Raw genomic sequence first — 19020 nt, 5'->3', positions numbered from 1 at the left:
ATATGTTTTATTTTATAGTGCTCTCGTCAAACTAACAACATAGACTGCGGATACTGTATATTACGATTTATGAAGGAGATTGTTGTTATAATCCCAGAAAGAGATCTAATTGAAATAAAAGAATGCATATTACAGCGCTTTTTTTAAAAAGCGCCGTAAAACTAATACAACAAGCAGCGCGTTTTTAGAAGAGATTTACATCGTTTTTTTTTTAATTATTTTAAAGAGCGCTGTTGTATCTTTTTACAGCGCTAGATACTACTGCGCTTAATTTTTTGAAAAAGCGCTGTAAATGGCTTATAAAAAACGCTGTAAAATACCATTTTTCGCGTAGTGATAGTTGACCATGGTGTATGATAACAATTTACACCCTATATCAATAAATTGGTTAAAGATACAATCTGTTCACTTATATCGTATTATTTTCTCAACATTAATTAAATTTATATAGAATTTAATGCTAATGTATTATTTATATTTAAATAAATAAAAAATAACACGTAATAACATTTTGAAAAAGAAATTTAATTGAAATAATTAATTTATTATTTTTTAAAATTTATTTTTTAAGTCATTTATAATAATTTTAAAATAATTTAAATAAAAGAATAAATATTTTTAATTTTTATCATAATAATAATATTAGAAATATGAACCAATAATATAAAAGATAAAAAAATATATATAAAAAAATGATATTTTAAATAACACCATATTTATAATATACATGTTGTATAAATATTTTGAGTTTTTTTTTACATATACCAATAGATGTATTTATATATGTCATCTAACAACAACATATACTATTAAAACAATTTAGAGTCACCTTAAAAAATGCGTGAAAAAAAAGATAAATGATAATTGAAAATAGAAAATAGAAAATAATAAATAAATAAAAATAATAGATTATAAAGAGAAATCATATATTATAAAAATAATAAATGTAATTTATATATTTTATCTAAATCCAAATTAGTAATTGATAAAATTTACAATGTTAATTATATATTTTGTCTAAATTCAAATTAGTAACTGATAAAATTTATAGAAAGTTATAAATTTTTATACACTTATATATAAAAATTCATTTATTTAAAAAAACATAAATATATAATTTATAAATATAATAAAGATTTTATCTTACAATTATATTTGAATTTCTAACATATAATATTCATTCTCACATCAAACATATATATGACTTCAACCGTCATAATTACTATATGAAAAACAAAAATAAAAAATGCATGAAAATCAAGGGTTTTTAATGTTAATACCTAGTAAGTATTATATTTCTCCAATCGAACAACTCAAAATAATTAAATGGTTCAACTCATACACAATAGTTCTATATTATTATATTTCAACTATACAATAACAAGTCAAAGATGGTCTTGTGATACATTTGACCAATGATATGTTTGTTAACAAAAAAAAAAAATTATTGAAAACTAGTTTTTTATTTTGGTAAACAGGAAAATATCGTAAGTTTAATAAAAATAAAATCTTTAAGTTAAAAAAATATAAAAATAAAAATAAAATATTTAAATAATCCTATTTTAAGATAAGAAGTTTTATTTTTTGAATACAACATTCAACCGTTTTTAATTCGAGTTATTACAAAAATAGAAAGAAAATAAGTTTAGAGATATTATAATATATAGTATCTAAGAGTTATTGTATGGAAATATAATTACATAACATCTTTAGTGAATAACTTAATCTTATGCGTTAATTAAATTCAAGAGTTGTTATTGATAATTCTTATTTTTCACAATAAATATTATTTTTTACTATATACTCTCTATATATATAGACACACATTCTATATATATTCAATTCTTGATTAGTGTATTCAAGAACAGTATATTAAAGAAAAAGACAACATTAGCGAAAAATAACAATAAATACATTTATGAATGATAGATAAATTTTTCAATAATTTTATTTCTCTGACCAAAGAATAAGCTTTCATCATAAGTCAGATATTCTTGAGACATACTGAAATTAAGACAATGTACCATGATTTTGGCTTTGATCATAAGTCCGATATACTCGAGACATACTGAAATTAAGATGAAATATTACCATGATTTTGGTATTAATAATTTAAAAATTATTTGTTGGTGATTAAAAAAAATGAAGATTGCTTTATGTTTATCTTTATAATGATAATAAGTCTTTTAAGAAAAATAAATTATAAAGCCCACCAATAAGTCATGTTTCTATCCCGAGAACATGTTACACATTAGTTGCAATCTCATTTTGAACAATTTTTTCTAGCAATAATAGATGGCTAGATGCTAACTCGCACATTGCACAATAAAAGTAATTTAAAAGTAATATTTTGTTTTAGAGTAGGATATACTCAAGTGTTTATGTATCTAATAATAAATATTTTTTGAATAATTATATATATGCAAGATTTGCTTTAGTACAAAGGAAAATGTAAAACATTATTGATTAATACAATTCGTGCAAAGTATATTAAAATATGAGGCTATTCATAAAATTTTACAACTTTAGAGATGCAATTATTGTCTTTAATACTTTTTAAATGTGAAATTAGCTTATTCAAACTTTTTGATTTTATTGAAGTGTTCATTCTAATAATATATTTGTTAAATAGTTATGCATTTCTTTATTGTTAAAGTTGTACATTTAACTATAACACGTTCTTCATTTTATATAATTTATATTAGTTTTGAAACATTAGATTTATAAATTTATGTACTTTTTGACATTTTGAATTTTTTATATTTATCATAATTCTGTCAATCTTATTGTCAATCTAAGGATGTATTAAGTGATATTGTATGCATTATGGTTTATTATAACATTCATTCGTAAATGATTGTTACACAATTCTTCACGCGTGCAAATATATATATATATATATATATATATATGGAAAGAACACTACAAAGTAAAACATAAAAAAGTTACATAATAAAAAAGTTAGTTGCACAAAATTGTCAAACCAAATAAAAATTCAATACATAATATAACTAAATTCTATAGTTATAGTATTTTGGATAGAGAACCGTTTCAATTAATACAAGTATTATTTTGTCTAAATAATTAGAATGTGAAATAGAATTATTAAATAATTATTTGACATGGTCAAAAAACTTCAAGAGTGGATTGCAAAAAATTATAAGCAAGAAAAATTTATGGATATTTAAGACAAAAAATTTCAAAGGAATAGTGAAATAGTTAAAAGTTATTGATTTTCAATTTTTTTGTTTGAATTATGATTTGTGTTTTTTATTAATTATAAAAAGAAAAAAATGCTATGAGAGACATATTTGACATCATAGGAGAAAAACTCACCTCCTATGCAATAATTGTTATATATGATATTGAACAATAATTTATAACAGATGAACAATATTATTGAAGTATCCGTGAATTGAGAATGAATCACACAAGTAGGTGTAGTTTGGTTGCATTTTATAATGTTGTTATTATTACTTGAACTGAGAATGTGCAAGAGAGTGGTTGAAAAACAAAAGATAATTTTGATGTGTATATGTAGTCCAATTTGCATTGTGATTCTTTGAAGATATTGAATAGTTTTGTGTGTGTGTGTGTGTATGAGTTATTGAAATGAAAGTTTTGATGTGTAAGTAAATCTTTTAATTGATGAATCGTTGAGTGATAAATTAAAGTTGAAAATGCATAATGTATGAACTAATTGTACTTGAATGGACAAATAAAACGGTTTGCATTACATAATGGAGAAACAAAATATAATGGAAGTAGAAGATGGAAAAATAATGTGTTTTGGAAGATGTCACATCAGATTTTTTGTGAGTTGACAAATATTAGAGGATGATACATAGATGAAGATGAGTTGTCGCAAATAGAATTTGAGACTCTGTTTTAATATATTATGATATATTGTTAAAATTTCAATCCACCATTGTGAATGGTTTGACTCCCTGTTCACATATCTTGTACATTCTTTCATTCTTGATAAATTTTTGATAGATTTATGTAAACAATGGTGTGGACATATGAATTGTATCGTGTGTATAACATATTTACATATATGTTGTTATATAGACACAATAGGGAATAATTATCGGACAAATTGAGTTGTCTAATGGATAGAAATAAGACAATATCAGAATCCTATAATTATGAATCAATGTTGCAAATTATATTAAATGTTGATTTTTTTTTTTTTTATTGATTTTATTTCCTTTAACTTTCCCCTTCAAGTTGGACTGGCAATGTCAATGACACTCAACTTGTTGAGATGTGTATGAAACGTGGGTGATCGTAGTGACTTTGTAAATATATCAATTATTTGATTCTCCTTTTGCATATATGTTGTCTTGATCTTTCCCCTTTAAATTCTTTCACAAACAGTGTGACAATCTAACTCAATATATTTTATCCGCTCATGGTAAACAAGATTTGCAACAATGTGTAGAGCTGCTTGATTGTCACAAAATAACCTTGCTGGCTCACGATCTGGTACATTTAAATCATTTAACAAATATCTCAACCAAGAAAGCCCACAAGTGGTTGTAGCCATTGATCAATATGTTGCATTTGTCAATGACCTCGAAATTGTTGCTTGTTTCTTACTTTTCATGAGATAAGAGGCTTTCCAAAAAAAATACAATAACATGTTACATATCATCGTGTAATTGGACATCTTGCTCAATCGGCATCACAATATTCGACAAAGTAAAGTGGGCTATTTGTTGAGAACAATAACCCTTGTCCTAGAGTTTCCTTCAAGTATTGAAGGTGTCGGTGAGCAGCCTTGAGGTGATGTATTTTTGGTTCCTACATGAATTGACTAAGTATATTCACAGAGTACGTCATTTCAAGTCGACTAATTGTGAGGTTGATTGGCTTCCCAACTAGCTTAAGATATCAAGTGGGATCCTTGAGAGCTTCACTCTCATTTTTTGTTAGCACCAAGTCAGGCTCCCTAGGGACAATTGCTGATTTTGATCCAAGTAACACAATTTCTTCTAATATGTCCTATGTGTATTTTCTTTGACAAATTGTTATTCCTACTTCGGAATGAGCCACTTCGATGCCAATTAAATATTTGAGTTTTCCAAGGTCTTTAATCTTAAAACAACTATTGAGAAACTTCTTGAGGTCATTGATGGATATCTCAAAATTTTCAATAATGACCATATCATCAACATAAAGTAGCACCACAATAATAGAATCCACACGTACCTATGTAAATAGTGAGTAATCAACCTTTGACTGTTGAAAACCAAATTTATTGGATTGCACAATAGAATCACTGGAACTAACAATGAGATGATTGTTAAGTCCATAAAGTGACTTGTGGAGTCGACAAACTACATTTTCCCCTGTCGACAATAACTTTGAGGAGGCTTCATGTACAATTCTTCAACCAATTCATCGTGAAGAAATGCATTTTGCACATCCATTTAGTGCAAAGACCAATGACGAACTACAACCACAACTAGTAAGCAAACAAAAATGATTAATTTTGAAACAGGAGCAAAAGTATCCTTATAAGCAATGCCTTTGTGTTGGGTGAACCTTTTGGAGACAATCTGAGTTTTGTGGCACTCGATTGTACCATCAACTTGATACTTGATCTTAAAAACCCATTTGCAACTGATAGGTTGTTGGCCAATAGTTAGAGAATATGAACCATGTTTTATTGTCATCAAGGGCCTGAATATCTGAATTCATAACTACAACCAAGTTGGGACCATAACATGCCTAATCATAAGTGGAAGGTTCAACCAAGTGAGATATGTTATGGACAAATGAACGACATTTATCAGATAACCTAGGATATGATTTTTGTCATCTTGTTTTTTCTAGCGAAAGCTTATTTAACAAGAATGTGTGATCATGAAATGTGACAATTCAAAAAGTAAAGAAAACTTTGCCTTCAAGATCATAAACACGATATCCTTTATGCTCAAGAGGATATTCGATGAAAATGCAGCAACTTGCACGGTAATCAAATTTGTTATTTCGGGTGAGGTTCGTGGCATAACATAAGTAACCCAAAACTTGAAGGTTTGAATTAATGGGCGAACATTTTCTTGGAACTCATATGGAGTTTTAGGGGAAAGTAGAGATGTAGGTATGATAAAACATATCAAGATAGTATAAAAAGTTGTCGTATTCACAAGGACTTGAACGTTATTATACCGTTCAACAACAATTATAACCTTAAATTTAAAAATTTGAAATGATTTTGTTTGCATAAAAGTAAAACAACAGTTAAAGTAAATATGAGAATACCAATGAGATTGAGATGCCGGGATTGCACTCCTATGTAACTCATTAGCTCCTTACATATGAATATTTTACTTATCGACGTCATTGCAAATAATATTTCATTATAACACTAATTCTTAACGAAAAGATCTCACATTAAAATTATGTTTCAAAAGAAACTAATGCATCAAGCTATATTCCTAGTAACACGATTCATTAGGTGATTCAATTCAAAACTAAATTTAGAGAGTATTTTCCAATCAAACTCTAAATCATGAATCAAGGTATAGATTATCAAAACATACTAAACAAGTAGAATATAATTTAATTATTACCTAAGATAAGAGAATACTCATATATAAATTGAAATCAAAGAGCTTGCATAAGAGTTTGGTAGATCACATCAAATCCCAACAAAAGAGAACTAAGTCGTAATCCCCTCATTTCTCTTTTATAGTTTCTGCTTTTAGCCTCAAAGCATTTCATGAAAGTGAAATTTTGCTTGGCTCCATAGAATAAGCTTAGTTGCTTTGCTTTGCTTCTCACAACATTGGAAAGAAAAGGACACTTAAAAACTTAAAAAATAGGTTCTCCTTTTGACCCTCAATTGTGTGTTGATTTTTGGTTCTTAAATCACATAAAATAACTTCATGATATGCTCTTAAATTTTTCATTGGACTCCTTAAACGCAAGTGGTGACCTTGAGTACGGTTGGGAGAGGCCACCGCCTAGGACCCCAAACTGAAGGGACTCTAACTTTTTGTTTTATAATAAGCATATATAAATACTAGGAGTGACATTAATTTTTTGTAACTGTATATGTTTATTTTTAAAAAGGTATAAGTGTGTGTAAGTTCGCATGCACGATCACACAATGTATTTTATTTATGTATCTATACAAAAAGAAGATATAAAAATATAAAAGAATAAATGAAGAGAAAAATACAATGTCTTTTATTCGAAGATTTATATTTTTTTATTTTAACGACTTTAAATTTGTATTATTTTTGTTGTATTTTATTAATTTGAATGGATATTATTTTCTTTTATAAAAACAAATTTTTATATTTTTAATAATTATTTTTATTTATTTATAACAACAAAAATTCAATAGCATCTAAACAAATTCAATAGGTTGGATTCTCTCGTTAACATTATTTTTTTTGTTTTAAATAAATATGCATATAATAGTTATTGACAGCAACAAAAAAATTTAATTTCCTATAAACAATTTATTTTAATGAAACTACATATTGCTTGTTGTTTAATTAACCATATTTCAAATTTCTTATAAAAGAGTATCTATTAAATGTAGCACTAAAAAATATCTATTAAATATTTTTAGTTATAAATAAATATAATGACATGTAAGTAAACATTAAATTTAAATCTAAAGTTTGGTCCGAATGTTTTCAGCTCAATCGAGGTCGTGACTATTATGAGACTCACCATGGTAGTGATGAGTAGTAAGGATATGATGAAAGAAGATTTTCTTTCTCCTGTGATAATAAACAACTATATATGATTCAAAGGGTGATGAGTTTGTAGGAAGTGTAATTCTGAGAGTTATTATGTAAGTACGTATCGGGGAAGAAATTCACTGGTGATGCTATTTCTTTAACATTCAGATATCTTTATTCAATTAAGTTTATTCGCACCAATAAAAATTATAATTAAGCTATATAGTAATGTATGCACCATGTGTTCCTTGCAGGTTATTGGCATTGATTTGTTAACTCAATCTCAATTACCATTTATTGAGCTTGATGGGAATCAACATAGGAGATTTAACTTGCAATCATAGAACAATATTTATACGTTGTTAATGATATTCTTTGAAGTGATAGAACACTGCAAATTAAAAAGAATGACGGCTCAAAGAGTGGGTCTCATTCACCCAAATCACACACCTCACACACATTTAGTTTCTAGAAGGATGAATGAAGGGAATAGAAGTTAGTTAATAAGATTTCTTATTATACTAATCTTCCATTAAAGTTATGAGGGAAGGGGTAGTGGGAAAAACGTTTAATTTTTGATGAGTGGATGTAATAAAAGCTAGTTAATATTTTCTTTTATTTTTATAAGATGAGAGAAATGGAGGAGGGGGAGTTATTCAGAAAATATTTTAAGAAATAATTATTTAGAAATATTTTAAGAAATAATTATGAGAATTATTTCTCTACTTAGGAGTAATTTTTTTAAAATAATATATATTTTTCTTCCATTAAAATTATGAGTTATGTCATGAAGCAACAATTGCAACGACATGAAAAAGAGATGATCAAGATCAACAAAAAAGTAACTATTTTCATATAACATTTAGGATTTGTTCGATTTTTTCTTGTCTCAGTTTATCATCACAACCCAACAATGAAACTAATGAAGATAGTAGTGATGATGACATTCATAGTACTAGTGATTATATTGAGTATGATTTATTTTTATATTTGTAATTCGATTGTATTATGTACTTGTTTATACTTAATTTTTTTTCCTTATAATTTGTGAACATGATATAATTTTTGTTTAGAAGTATAAAAATTATGTGTTCTATTTTTCTCGAAATTTACAATCGCAAACCATCATAAATTGTGAAAGAACCAATTAGGAGACCGCATAGCCAAACATGAGTGGATAAGTTGAAAAGTCAAACAAATTAAATTAACATTTTTTAATCATATTTAACATTTTCCATTAAAATTTGTAATAGTTATCTATGAAGGTTTTACATAAAAAAAAATTATTCTGCAAAAAAATCTACGAGTAACATTTTTCATGCAGATATTTAACCAACATCTAGAAAAAATATGTAGATAAAATTAAAAGTTGATTTCTAGTATTTGTATATGAAATATATATATATATATATATATATATATTTGGCAAATGAAAAAATTAAAATATCTTAGAATAAACATGAAATATATCAATATATATTTATAAGTGCGATACTATATGGATACGTGGATTTGTGAATTTTTTATGTTACGATACGATTTGAATATGTAAATTTATATTAAAAAAATTATATATATACTTGTAGAATACCTTATAAAAAAAATGTATTGTTCATTATTTATAAATATAATACTTATCATAATTTTTATGATGTATTTGAATTCACTTGTTAGGATATTGACAAAATATCATTAAAAAAATTAAATAAATATTAATTTTGTTCAAGAGTTAACAATTTAAAAGAATTTTTCATTGTTTCATTCATAAAAAAAAAACTTATTTTTGAAATTAATCTCGTTAATTAAATAATAATTTTTCTAATTCAAGAATAGTAACACATAATCAAATCTAGAAATTTATGACACGGAAGCCGAAATAGATTTGATAATAAACATTATCTTCTATGATTTTTGAAGATTTGTTTGCACTAAACATATATACTATTTTGTTTATGTTTAATTAAGTAGAACCCAACTCAAATAGTATTTTGTAAGAAAAGTTTAGAATCAAATAACTTATTTATTTATGATGAAAAAAAAATCTAACTTTTAGAAAAGTAAGTAACTTTCTTATATGTTCCTCTTCGATCCCACCCTTGGACATTTTTTAAACTACTTTTTATTTTTTTTAATATTTTGTTAGCAGATTTAATCTTATCAACACATGCTCTGTTGCATATGAAATGCCGCTACGACACATCTCACATATTTTTTTAATTTAATTTTATTTTATTGCTTTTTTAATCTTAAAATAAGTATTATAAATCCATAACTTATTTGCAATTTATATTTTCTAGTTATATATTATTTAGTAAACTATTTTTATATCGCTAATAATATTATCAAATTCTCTTTAAATATTTTTTGTTGTTGTAAGTATTTAAATCAGTTTCTTTAAAATATATTTATGTATTTTTTTACAATAAAAATTAAAGTTAGTTGATATGCATTAAAATTTAAAAACGTTTACACATCTATTAACATTTCACAATATAAATATTTCTTGAAATATTTTAGTAAACTAATATAATCCATTATTATTATTTGATTTTTAAAAAATAATAATTTATCTTTGTTTAAATATTTTACTTATGGTGTTTGTTTAACAAAATCAGTATTTTATTAATTTACCAAATAACTTTTAGCTTAAAGTTAAGAAAAAATAACAATTATCAAACAACAACTTCAACTTTACTTTTAAAGATTTTAATTTTAGTTAAAAAGTAACTTTTATGAACAGAACAAATTAGGACAAACTTATATGTAGATGTGTAGATTTGCATGTGCGTTCATAGGATATTTTTTAATATATGTATGCAAAAAAAAAAAATATTTAACAAACGAAATATATATTTAAAAAATATATATATTAGGACAAAAAATGTATATTTAAAAAAATATATATATGCAAAAAAATATATATTTAAAAAATATACTAAACTTATAAGGTTGAAATTTTGTCAGGACTAAAAATATATTTACTCATTTATTTTATTTTATAAATATTTCATATAAACTAGTAAAATATGATATATAAACAATTACTCTCTCCTAACACTTTCAATTTCAACATATTTCAATTTCAATTTTAAATTGGTGAACTATTTAACAAAAACAAAAACAGTAATGTATGAATTCATGATGATATTTATCATCTTAACTGTAATCAAAAACGGAAAATCTAAACTAAAAAAGAAAAAAAAAAGTTTAATTTAAGAGTCTTGGTTGTGCTGAAACCTTGGAAGGCCAACTTTATACCCAACGGTTTTGATGTCTTGTTGCACTTGTGCTCTGAACTCATTGTAAGTAAAGGGCTTGTACTTGGAGCTCTCAATCACAACACCTTCCCCAGGAAATACAAAGTAGCATATTGAAATCCTCTCTATGTCTTTATCTACCTTCACTCTGTGTGACACACTTTTGTACTTGTCACTGCTAATTGCCTATACCAAAATAAATTAATTGAGGTCTGAGGAAGTATAATTTAAAATTTGTCTATACACTGAAATGTATAATCTACAAATGTATTGATTCTAAAAATTAAATCACATCAATAGCGGAAGCTAATTAGGTTTTATCTCTATCTCCATCAATGTCATTAGAAGAAGGTAAATGTAAATTAAAAAAATCCCTTGAGACGAGCACCTCTAAAATTCGATATACGGATTCAAAAATAACACATATTTTTTGTCATATATATATATATATAAATTAAAAAGAATAGTAACTTCACAATTGTGTAAGTTAATTATAGTGGAATTTAATATTTCATCTAACACAAAAAAAAAATTGAAAAGAGTAATGGAAAGAATTAAGACCTGCATCATGTCACCAAGGTTGACAATCAAAGTGTTGGAAATGGGCTTTACATTTAGCCATTGATCATGTTTGAGAACTTGAAGCCCACTAACAAAGTCATCTTGGTTCAATATGGACAAAACTGAGCTATCTGTATGAACCTCCATGCCCCAACCAACATCCGTCCGTGGGTAACGATACACACGCACCATTCCAGTCTTTTCTGATACATATGATTTTGTAGCTTTCAAATTCAGATTAAGGTTCTTAGACATTGCTTCGAATAAAGTTGTCGCAATTCTTGACAAATGGGTTGCATATTCCATTACCAAAACCCTTTACAAAAAATAATTTAACTCTTAGAACACAAATGAATTCAAAGTTCTAACAAAATAAATCTAATATATTAAAAAATTATTGATTACCTTAATAAGATATTTAAAACATAAGTAAAATATACACTATAAAATGATATGGTTAAATTTATAAAATTTGTGTTATATATGAAGTTATTATTGTGTGAATGCTAAGTTTATCTTACTATTTTTTTTTATATTTTTAAGGAAATTATACGTTAGACACGTCTATCAGACTATCACCTAACCTTCATGGATTTATGCAATCCAATTGGTCCAAACACCCCTTCATGCAATGTTATTGGTCATCAAGCAAAATGTCATTTTCTCAAAAAAGTGACAAAAGCTACCGCATAAAACAATATTTGCACCCGACAACCGATCCAATAAGGCCATGATCTCATTTCCACGCATACACAAACTCCCAAAAAGTAAGACAAAAAAGATGACCAAGAAAGAAACGTAAAATAATATAAAAAGTTATAAAATAAAAACAAATAAACAAGAAGAAGACGACAAATTACAAATTATCAATTAAATATAGGTTTAATTCATGCATATCATGATAATAAAAAAAATTATACTATGGATGAATCATTATTGTTAAATTATGAAAAATATTTGAATTTAATTATAAGTGTAAAAATTTGTAGAATTGTTGTTATGCCTTTGACTTTTTCTTAAGACTCCTTTACAATAACTAATTTTGAAGTTATCTAAATGAATGAGTGGTTATAATGAATTAGTGATGTATTTTTTACATAGATCCTCCATGAAAATAAAATCCTAAAAATATAATAATAAATAAAGTTTTTATTGGCATTGTGCTTACCTCATGGATTCAAGTGTAGGAAGTTGATGTTGGAATTGAGAGAGTTGACATAATGGCACATCAAAACCTTCAACCCAATTGATATTTTGAGGGTCTCTTGTTATAGCTGTCCCAGAAGGAGTTAGGGCAGGGGTACCCCAAAAGTATGTGATAGGTTTTTCATTGCATGCTTCTTGTTTGGACTCAAAGGATAAAGAAAATAGTTGTTTGGCTAAGTTTTGAAGTTGTTCTAAAAGGGTTAATGGAACACCATGATTAACCAAACGAAATAGCCCCCAATCCTTGCAAGCTTCATCTAAGTTTTTGTGGTCCAAACAATGAAGATCTATGATTGGAACAGGATCCGGATCTTGAATTGGGTCAGGGCCCTTGAAGTCATTTGGGTCGTCTAGGTTTAGTGGATGGTTGTTTTTGGGGCGGAGAGTTGGAGGGTAGGAATCCAAGTTGTTCATTTTTATTTTATCAAAATAGTTGAGAAGTGGGAAAATATTATGAATGAATATTGTGATTCAAATAAGAGGATTAGAATGGTGAGTCACTCAACCATATATACGTATAAAATATATATAAGTGATTCATTTTATATAGATTTAAGTCACATAGACAGATGTTGTAAATATATTTTAAAATATAATATTAATTAATGTTGAAGTTGATTGTTATTTTCAATATTAATTATTTTTTATTATATCATCATATTATAATTATTCATATTAACACAATTTTAAAAATAATTATGATAAAAGTTAATATTTTTAATAATTTAGTGATTATAATTAATTGATAAACTTTTTTTTATACCAACAATGTATTTGAATTATCATATTAGTGAGTAAAAAGATGATATATATTAGTGTAAACTAATTTTATATTAATATTTAACAAAAATAAATTAAAAAAATATTATTTTTTATTTGTAAAATCTATTTCAACTAACAAATATTAATATTATTAAATTAAATAAAATAACTTAAATTCAAAGCATAATATCGCAGTTGTTTTTGAATTTTTTTATTTCATTTACGAACAAAAGTAATAGTTTATTTTAAAAGATAATGAATTTTTATTAAATAATAATAGTATATAATTATTTTACATAAATGCATAACTCATAATAAAATCACTGTAGTTGTGATGGGGACCAAAATACGTGTAAGTCGACAAGTGTCCATATACAGCCCCACTGTCCAAAGACCCAAACAAATCTAGCGAAAGCATCTCTTGTACGGGGTACGGGTTATTGATTTCACTTTTCGAATAAGAAATAAAATTTTGTGAGCGAAAATAGAAATCTAATTTATAAAGTTAAATATGCTTTTTAATTTTTAGAAGATATTTACACTATATTTTAATTTTAGTGTCTATTATTCTGTAAACATTTTTTAATTGTCTTTCTATTTAAATTCTTAAATATTTTTTTGTAAATACATTTAAAATATTATAAAAAACTCTTCTATAATTTTATATTTTTTAAATTTAAAATTAATTAAAATTAATTTTTGAAAAGTGAAGAAACTCAAGGCAAAAATAATTATTTATAAATTTACTTGCAAATATTTATTAAAAATATATAATAAATTTAACAATAAAGAATAAAACTATGTATATACTATATAGTATTTTATATAAATTAAAAACTGTATTTTCTACAAAGAATAAATTTAAAAGATCAGAATTTTATAAAAACTTAAATCATATTTAACTTGAAAAAAAAATACAAATCAAGGAAAAAAGCATAATCACTTATTTTGAGTTATTTTTAAATGAAGTACAATATTTATCTTTTAGCACAGATTAGGAATTTTTTATCTTTCCAGTGTTTCAAATTAGGAAATATTTATGTAACTATTTTTTATTTACAAGTCTAGGGCATATTTTCTTAATCTCTTGATTTATGCTAAAATACTTTTCCTAATCTACATTTTTTCTTAATCTGTTAATGGTTACTTTTATTATTTATTTATTTATTTTTTGGGTCAACGGTTACTTTTATTATACTACTGACAAATAAAATATTTCTTTTTGTTTCATTCAAAATACTTATACATTTTTTTATAATAAAATACTTAATTTTGGAAATAATAAAAATACTAATTTTAGATAAACCAAATCTCTATCAGAAAATGGTTTTGTCTGGAGTTGGCCGTGGGGACCACTGTACGCATATCAAATTAAATTAGTGAATGGGGTTTGGTCCCTGCCTTGTTAACCGTATATTCGGATCATTTTTATATAAAAACAAAAAAACTTAGTTGTAATTTTAGTCACTTACTTTTATTAAATCATAAAATCAATTCTGGTATTTTAAAATTTTAGTATGTTATTTTTATTTTTTTAAATAAAGTAATTATAATATGACATATTTTAAATAACATAATATATGATATAATAATATAAAATAATTAACACATGTGAAATCGCAATAAAATCAACTAAAATCATATGTCACATATGAATAATTAATGCATCTAAACGGTTTTATATCATAAAATCATCACATAATTTAAAATATATCAAATTGTCATTTTTTAATTCAAAAATCTGAGAGAGAAAGAGAAAGACTGTCGACTTTTAAAATATGGAGACCAATTGCGTGAATTTGACGAACATAGATGAATCAAAACTGTAATTAAGATAATTTTTTTTAATTTTATTTACTATTATAAATATAAGGATAAAATATATTTTTGGTCCACAAAATTTTAAAATCCAATAATTTTAGATCTCGTATTTTAAAAATGGCGAAACTTATGTATATTTCTTTAAGTACTATTCATATGGTACTTAGCTAACCTTGATTTTATTAAAATCATAATTTTCGAAGTTTGTTATGATCATAAAAGATATGTTTTATCATAAACAAATTTTAAATTATCCAAGAGCACTTATTTAGATCTGCAGTAAAAATCCCATTAGACAAATTAACATGTAATACATAATGCCAAACCTCTAATATAAGTTGACAATCACAAAAAATAAGAAGGATCGACTCGCTAGCATTGCCACAAATAGGGCACAGGTCACTATTGGTCATGCGACGGCAAACCTGTTGAATGTTTGTAAGGTAACAACCACAATCAACTTTCCACATAAAACACCTCAAATGTTCATGACCAGGCCACTTCCAAATCCATCAAAAGTTATCCTCCATTACTATATTACTGTGATCTTTTATCACATGATAGGCTCCTTTATAAGAAAATGACCCATTAGGATCCCCAATCCAAATAATCAAATCCTCACTCGCAGAAGAACAAGGTGCATGTATAGCACAAATGAGTTCAAGGGTCTCGATCGGAATCAACGATGTAATAGACTGTAAGTTCCACATACCCCATCCTTAACAAAATTTCCCACACTTTTCCAGATCTCTATATCCGAGATTGAACCCAATGTAATATTCATAATGCAACCCAACAAAGGAACTTATTTATCTGTCCAAAATTTAGTATCGACTCTATTACCAATCCTTCGACCAATGTTATCGATCATAATGCCCCAATTAGCACACAACCCTCTCCAAAAATTTGATCATGACTTAACCACATAAACCTAAGGTATATTAGTCGAGTCACATTTATACTTATTACAGATGACTTTTGTAAGACCCATAATTTTTAAGTACACTTTATGTATTTTTGTATATTTTGGATTTTGGCTCGGAGGCTTTTTAGCCAAAGTTAATAATATTTTGGAGTTTATATGATCAAAAAGATATTTTGATGCCGATTAAAATTACTCGTCGATAAATAAATTAAATTAAGTGCGGTGAATCCTTTACGGAGAATTTAATGCGTTACGGGTGAAATGATAATTTAACAAATATCTAGATATTTGTTTGAGATATTTGTTAAGTTATAATTAATATATTCGATAAACGATACGGGCCCGTGATAGGCAGTACGTTTATGGTTTTCGGTTTTTTTGTAAATTGTGCAGACCCGTGATAGGTGGCACCTCGATAAACGATACGGGCCCGTGATAGGCAGTACGTTTATGGTTTTCGGTTTTTTTGTAAATTGTGCAGACCCGTGATAGGTGGCACCTCGATAAACGATACGGGCCCGTGATAGGCAGTACGTTTATGGTTTTCGGTTTTTTTGTAAATTGTGCAGACCCGTGATAGGTGGCACCTCGATAAACGATACGGGCCCGTGATAGGCAGTACGTTTATGGTTTTCGGTTTTTTTGTAAATTGTGCAGACCCGTGATAGGTGGCACCTCGATAAACGATACGGGCCCGTGATAGGCAGTACGTTTATGGTTTTCGGTTTTTTTGTAAATTGTGCAGACCCGTGATAGGTGGCACCTCGATAAACGATACGGGCCCGTGATAGGCAGTACGTTTTTGGTTTTCGGTTTTTTTGTAAATTGTGCAGACCCGTGATAGGTGGCACCTCGATAAACGATACGGGCCCGTGATAGGCAGTACGTTTTTGGTTTTCGGTTTTTTTGTAAATTGTGCAGACCCGTGATAGGTGGCACCTCGATAAACGATACGGGCCCGTGATAGGCAGTACGTTTATGGTTTTCGTTTTTTTTGTAAATTGTGCAGACCCGTGATAGGTGGCACCTTGGTAAATAGTACTTTGGCCTGTGATAGGCGGTACATTTACAATTTACGTTATTTTAGTAAGCCGTGCAGACCCGTGATAGGTGGCACCTTGGTAAATAGTACTTTGGCCTGTGATAGGCGGTACATTTACAATTTACGTTATTTTAGTAAGCCGTGCAGACCCGTGATAGGTGGCACCTTGGTAAATAGTACTTTGGCCTGTGATAGGCGGTACATTTACAATTTACGTTATTTTAGTAAGCCGTGCAGACCCGTGATAGGTGGCACCTTGGTAAATAGTACTTTGGCCTGTGATAGGCGGTACATTTACAATTTACGTTATTTTAGTAAGCCGTGCAGACCCGTGATAGGTGGCACCTTGGTAGATAGTACTTTGGCCTGTGATAGGCGGTACATTTACAATTTACGTTATTTTAGTAAGCCGTGCAGACCCGTGATAGGTGGCACCTTGGTAAATAGTACTTTGGCCTGTGATAGGCGGTACATTTACAATTTACGTTATTTTAGTAAGCCGTGCAGACCCGTGATAGGTGGCACCTCGATAAACGATACGGGCCCGTGATAGGCAGTACGTTTATGGTTTACGCTTTTTAGTAAATCGTGCAGACCCGTGATAGGTGGCACCTCGATAAACGGTACGGGCCCGTGATAGGCAGTACGTTTATGGTTTACGCTTTTTAGTAAATCGTGCAGACCCGTGATAGGTGGCACCTCGATAAACGGTACGGGCCCGTGATAGGCAGTACGTTTATGGTTTACGCTTTTTAGTAAATCGTGCAGACCCGTGATAGGTGGCACCTTGGTAAATAGTACTTTGGCCTGTGATAGGCGGTACATTTACAATTTACGTTATTTTAGTAAACCGTGCAGACCCGTGATAGGTGGCACCTCGGTAAACGATACGGGCCCGTGATAGGCAGTACGTTTATGGTTTACGCTTTTTAGTAAATCGTGCAGACCCGTGATAGGTGGCACCTTGATAATTGGTACTTTGGCCTGCGATAGGCGGTACAATTATGATTTACGGCCCTTCGAGGAGGGTTTTGGTTTGGAATTCCGAGTCCATGCATTTTGGCATATACGCATTGCATTAGGGTGCTTGGCACACGAGTCGTGTTTGAATCAATTTTATGATTGAGTGGTTTGAATAGGAATTGTCGTGGTAATTGTGTTGGAATTGCTAAGTGTTATGTATTGATTATCATGTGTGAGTGCGATGGATTGTAAAACTATTTCGAAAACCAATTCGTCATGGTGATTGTGTGGGATTTGCTAAGTGTTAAGTTTTGGAGTTATGTGTGAGTGTGATTGAATTAGTTTAAGTATTTTGGGAAGAATAAGCAGGGAAATCGATTTCCCAATCGATTGGATGAGTTGCAGGAAGTTCACTATTTTAACCTAATCGATTTGCCAATCGATTGGTATAAATATTCTTTCAAAATCTTTTAAGAAATCGATTTGGAAATCGATTGGCAGAGAGGCAGGAACTCAACAAAACTGCCAAAATCGATTTGGCAACACAGGAACTCAGTAAAACTGACAAAATCGATTTGGTCATGCAGGAACTCACCAGAACTGACCAAATCGATTTGGCAATCGATTGGCTCACCAGAAGTCCTTATTTTGAGTTAGATAATCGATTGCTCAATTGATTTATCAATGCTTTGGTCAGTTATGTATTACTTGATGGTTTGAGAACTTCATTTTGATTTCATTTTTAATTGGCAAGCATTACATGAACTTTTAGCATAT

General features: G+C 27.9%; 1 protein-coding gene across 1 annotated transcript; it reads right to left on the bottom strand.

The window, feature by feature from the left end:
• Positions 1-10770: 10770 nt before the first annotated feature.
• Positions 10771-13219, bottom strand: LOC101504070 (gibberellin 2-beta-dioxygenase 8). Its single transcript, XM_004500220.4, has 3 exons — positions 12693-13219; positions 11525-11840; positions 10771-11149 (listed from the first exon to the last, which is right to left on the bottom strand). Exons 1-3 carry the CDS (start codon positions 13142-13144, stop codon positions 10919-10921), a joined length of 999 nt encoding a protein of 332 aa, XP_004500277.1. The 5' UTR covers positions 13145-13219; the 3' UTR covers positions 10771-10918.
• Between the last annotated feature and the right edge of the window lie 5801 nt (positions 13220-19020).

The sequence above is a fragment of the Cicer arietinum genome, chromosome 5 (genome assembly GCF_000331145.2).
Source record: "Cicer arietinum cultivar CDC Frontier isolate Library 1 chromosome 5, Cicar.CDCFrontier_v2.0, whole genome shotgun sequence".
Taxonomy (NCBI): Eukaryota; Viridiplantae; Streptophyta; class Magnoliopsida; order Fabales; family Fabaceae; genus Cicer; species Cicer arietinum.
Note: the sequence above shows the minus strand (reverse complement) of the source record. Positions and strands in the feature narration are given on the sequence as shown.

Coding starts and splice junctions, on each gene's coding strand:
- LOC101504070 (XM_004500220.4), bottom strand. CDS start 13,144: ATGAACAACTTGGATTCCTACCCTCCAACTCTCCGCCCCAAAAACAAC. Junction 11,841..12,692: donor CCTACACTTGAATCCATGAG/GTAAGCACAATG, acceptor TTTTTTGTAAAG/GGTTTTGGTAATGGAATATG. Junction 11,150..11,524: donor ACCTTGGTGACATGATGCAG/GTCTTAATTCTT, acceptor ATTTTGGTATAG/GCAATTAGCAGTGACAAGTA.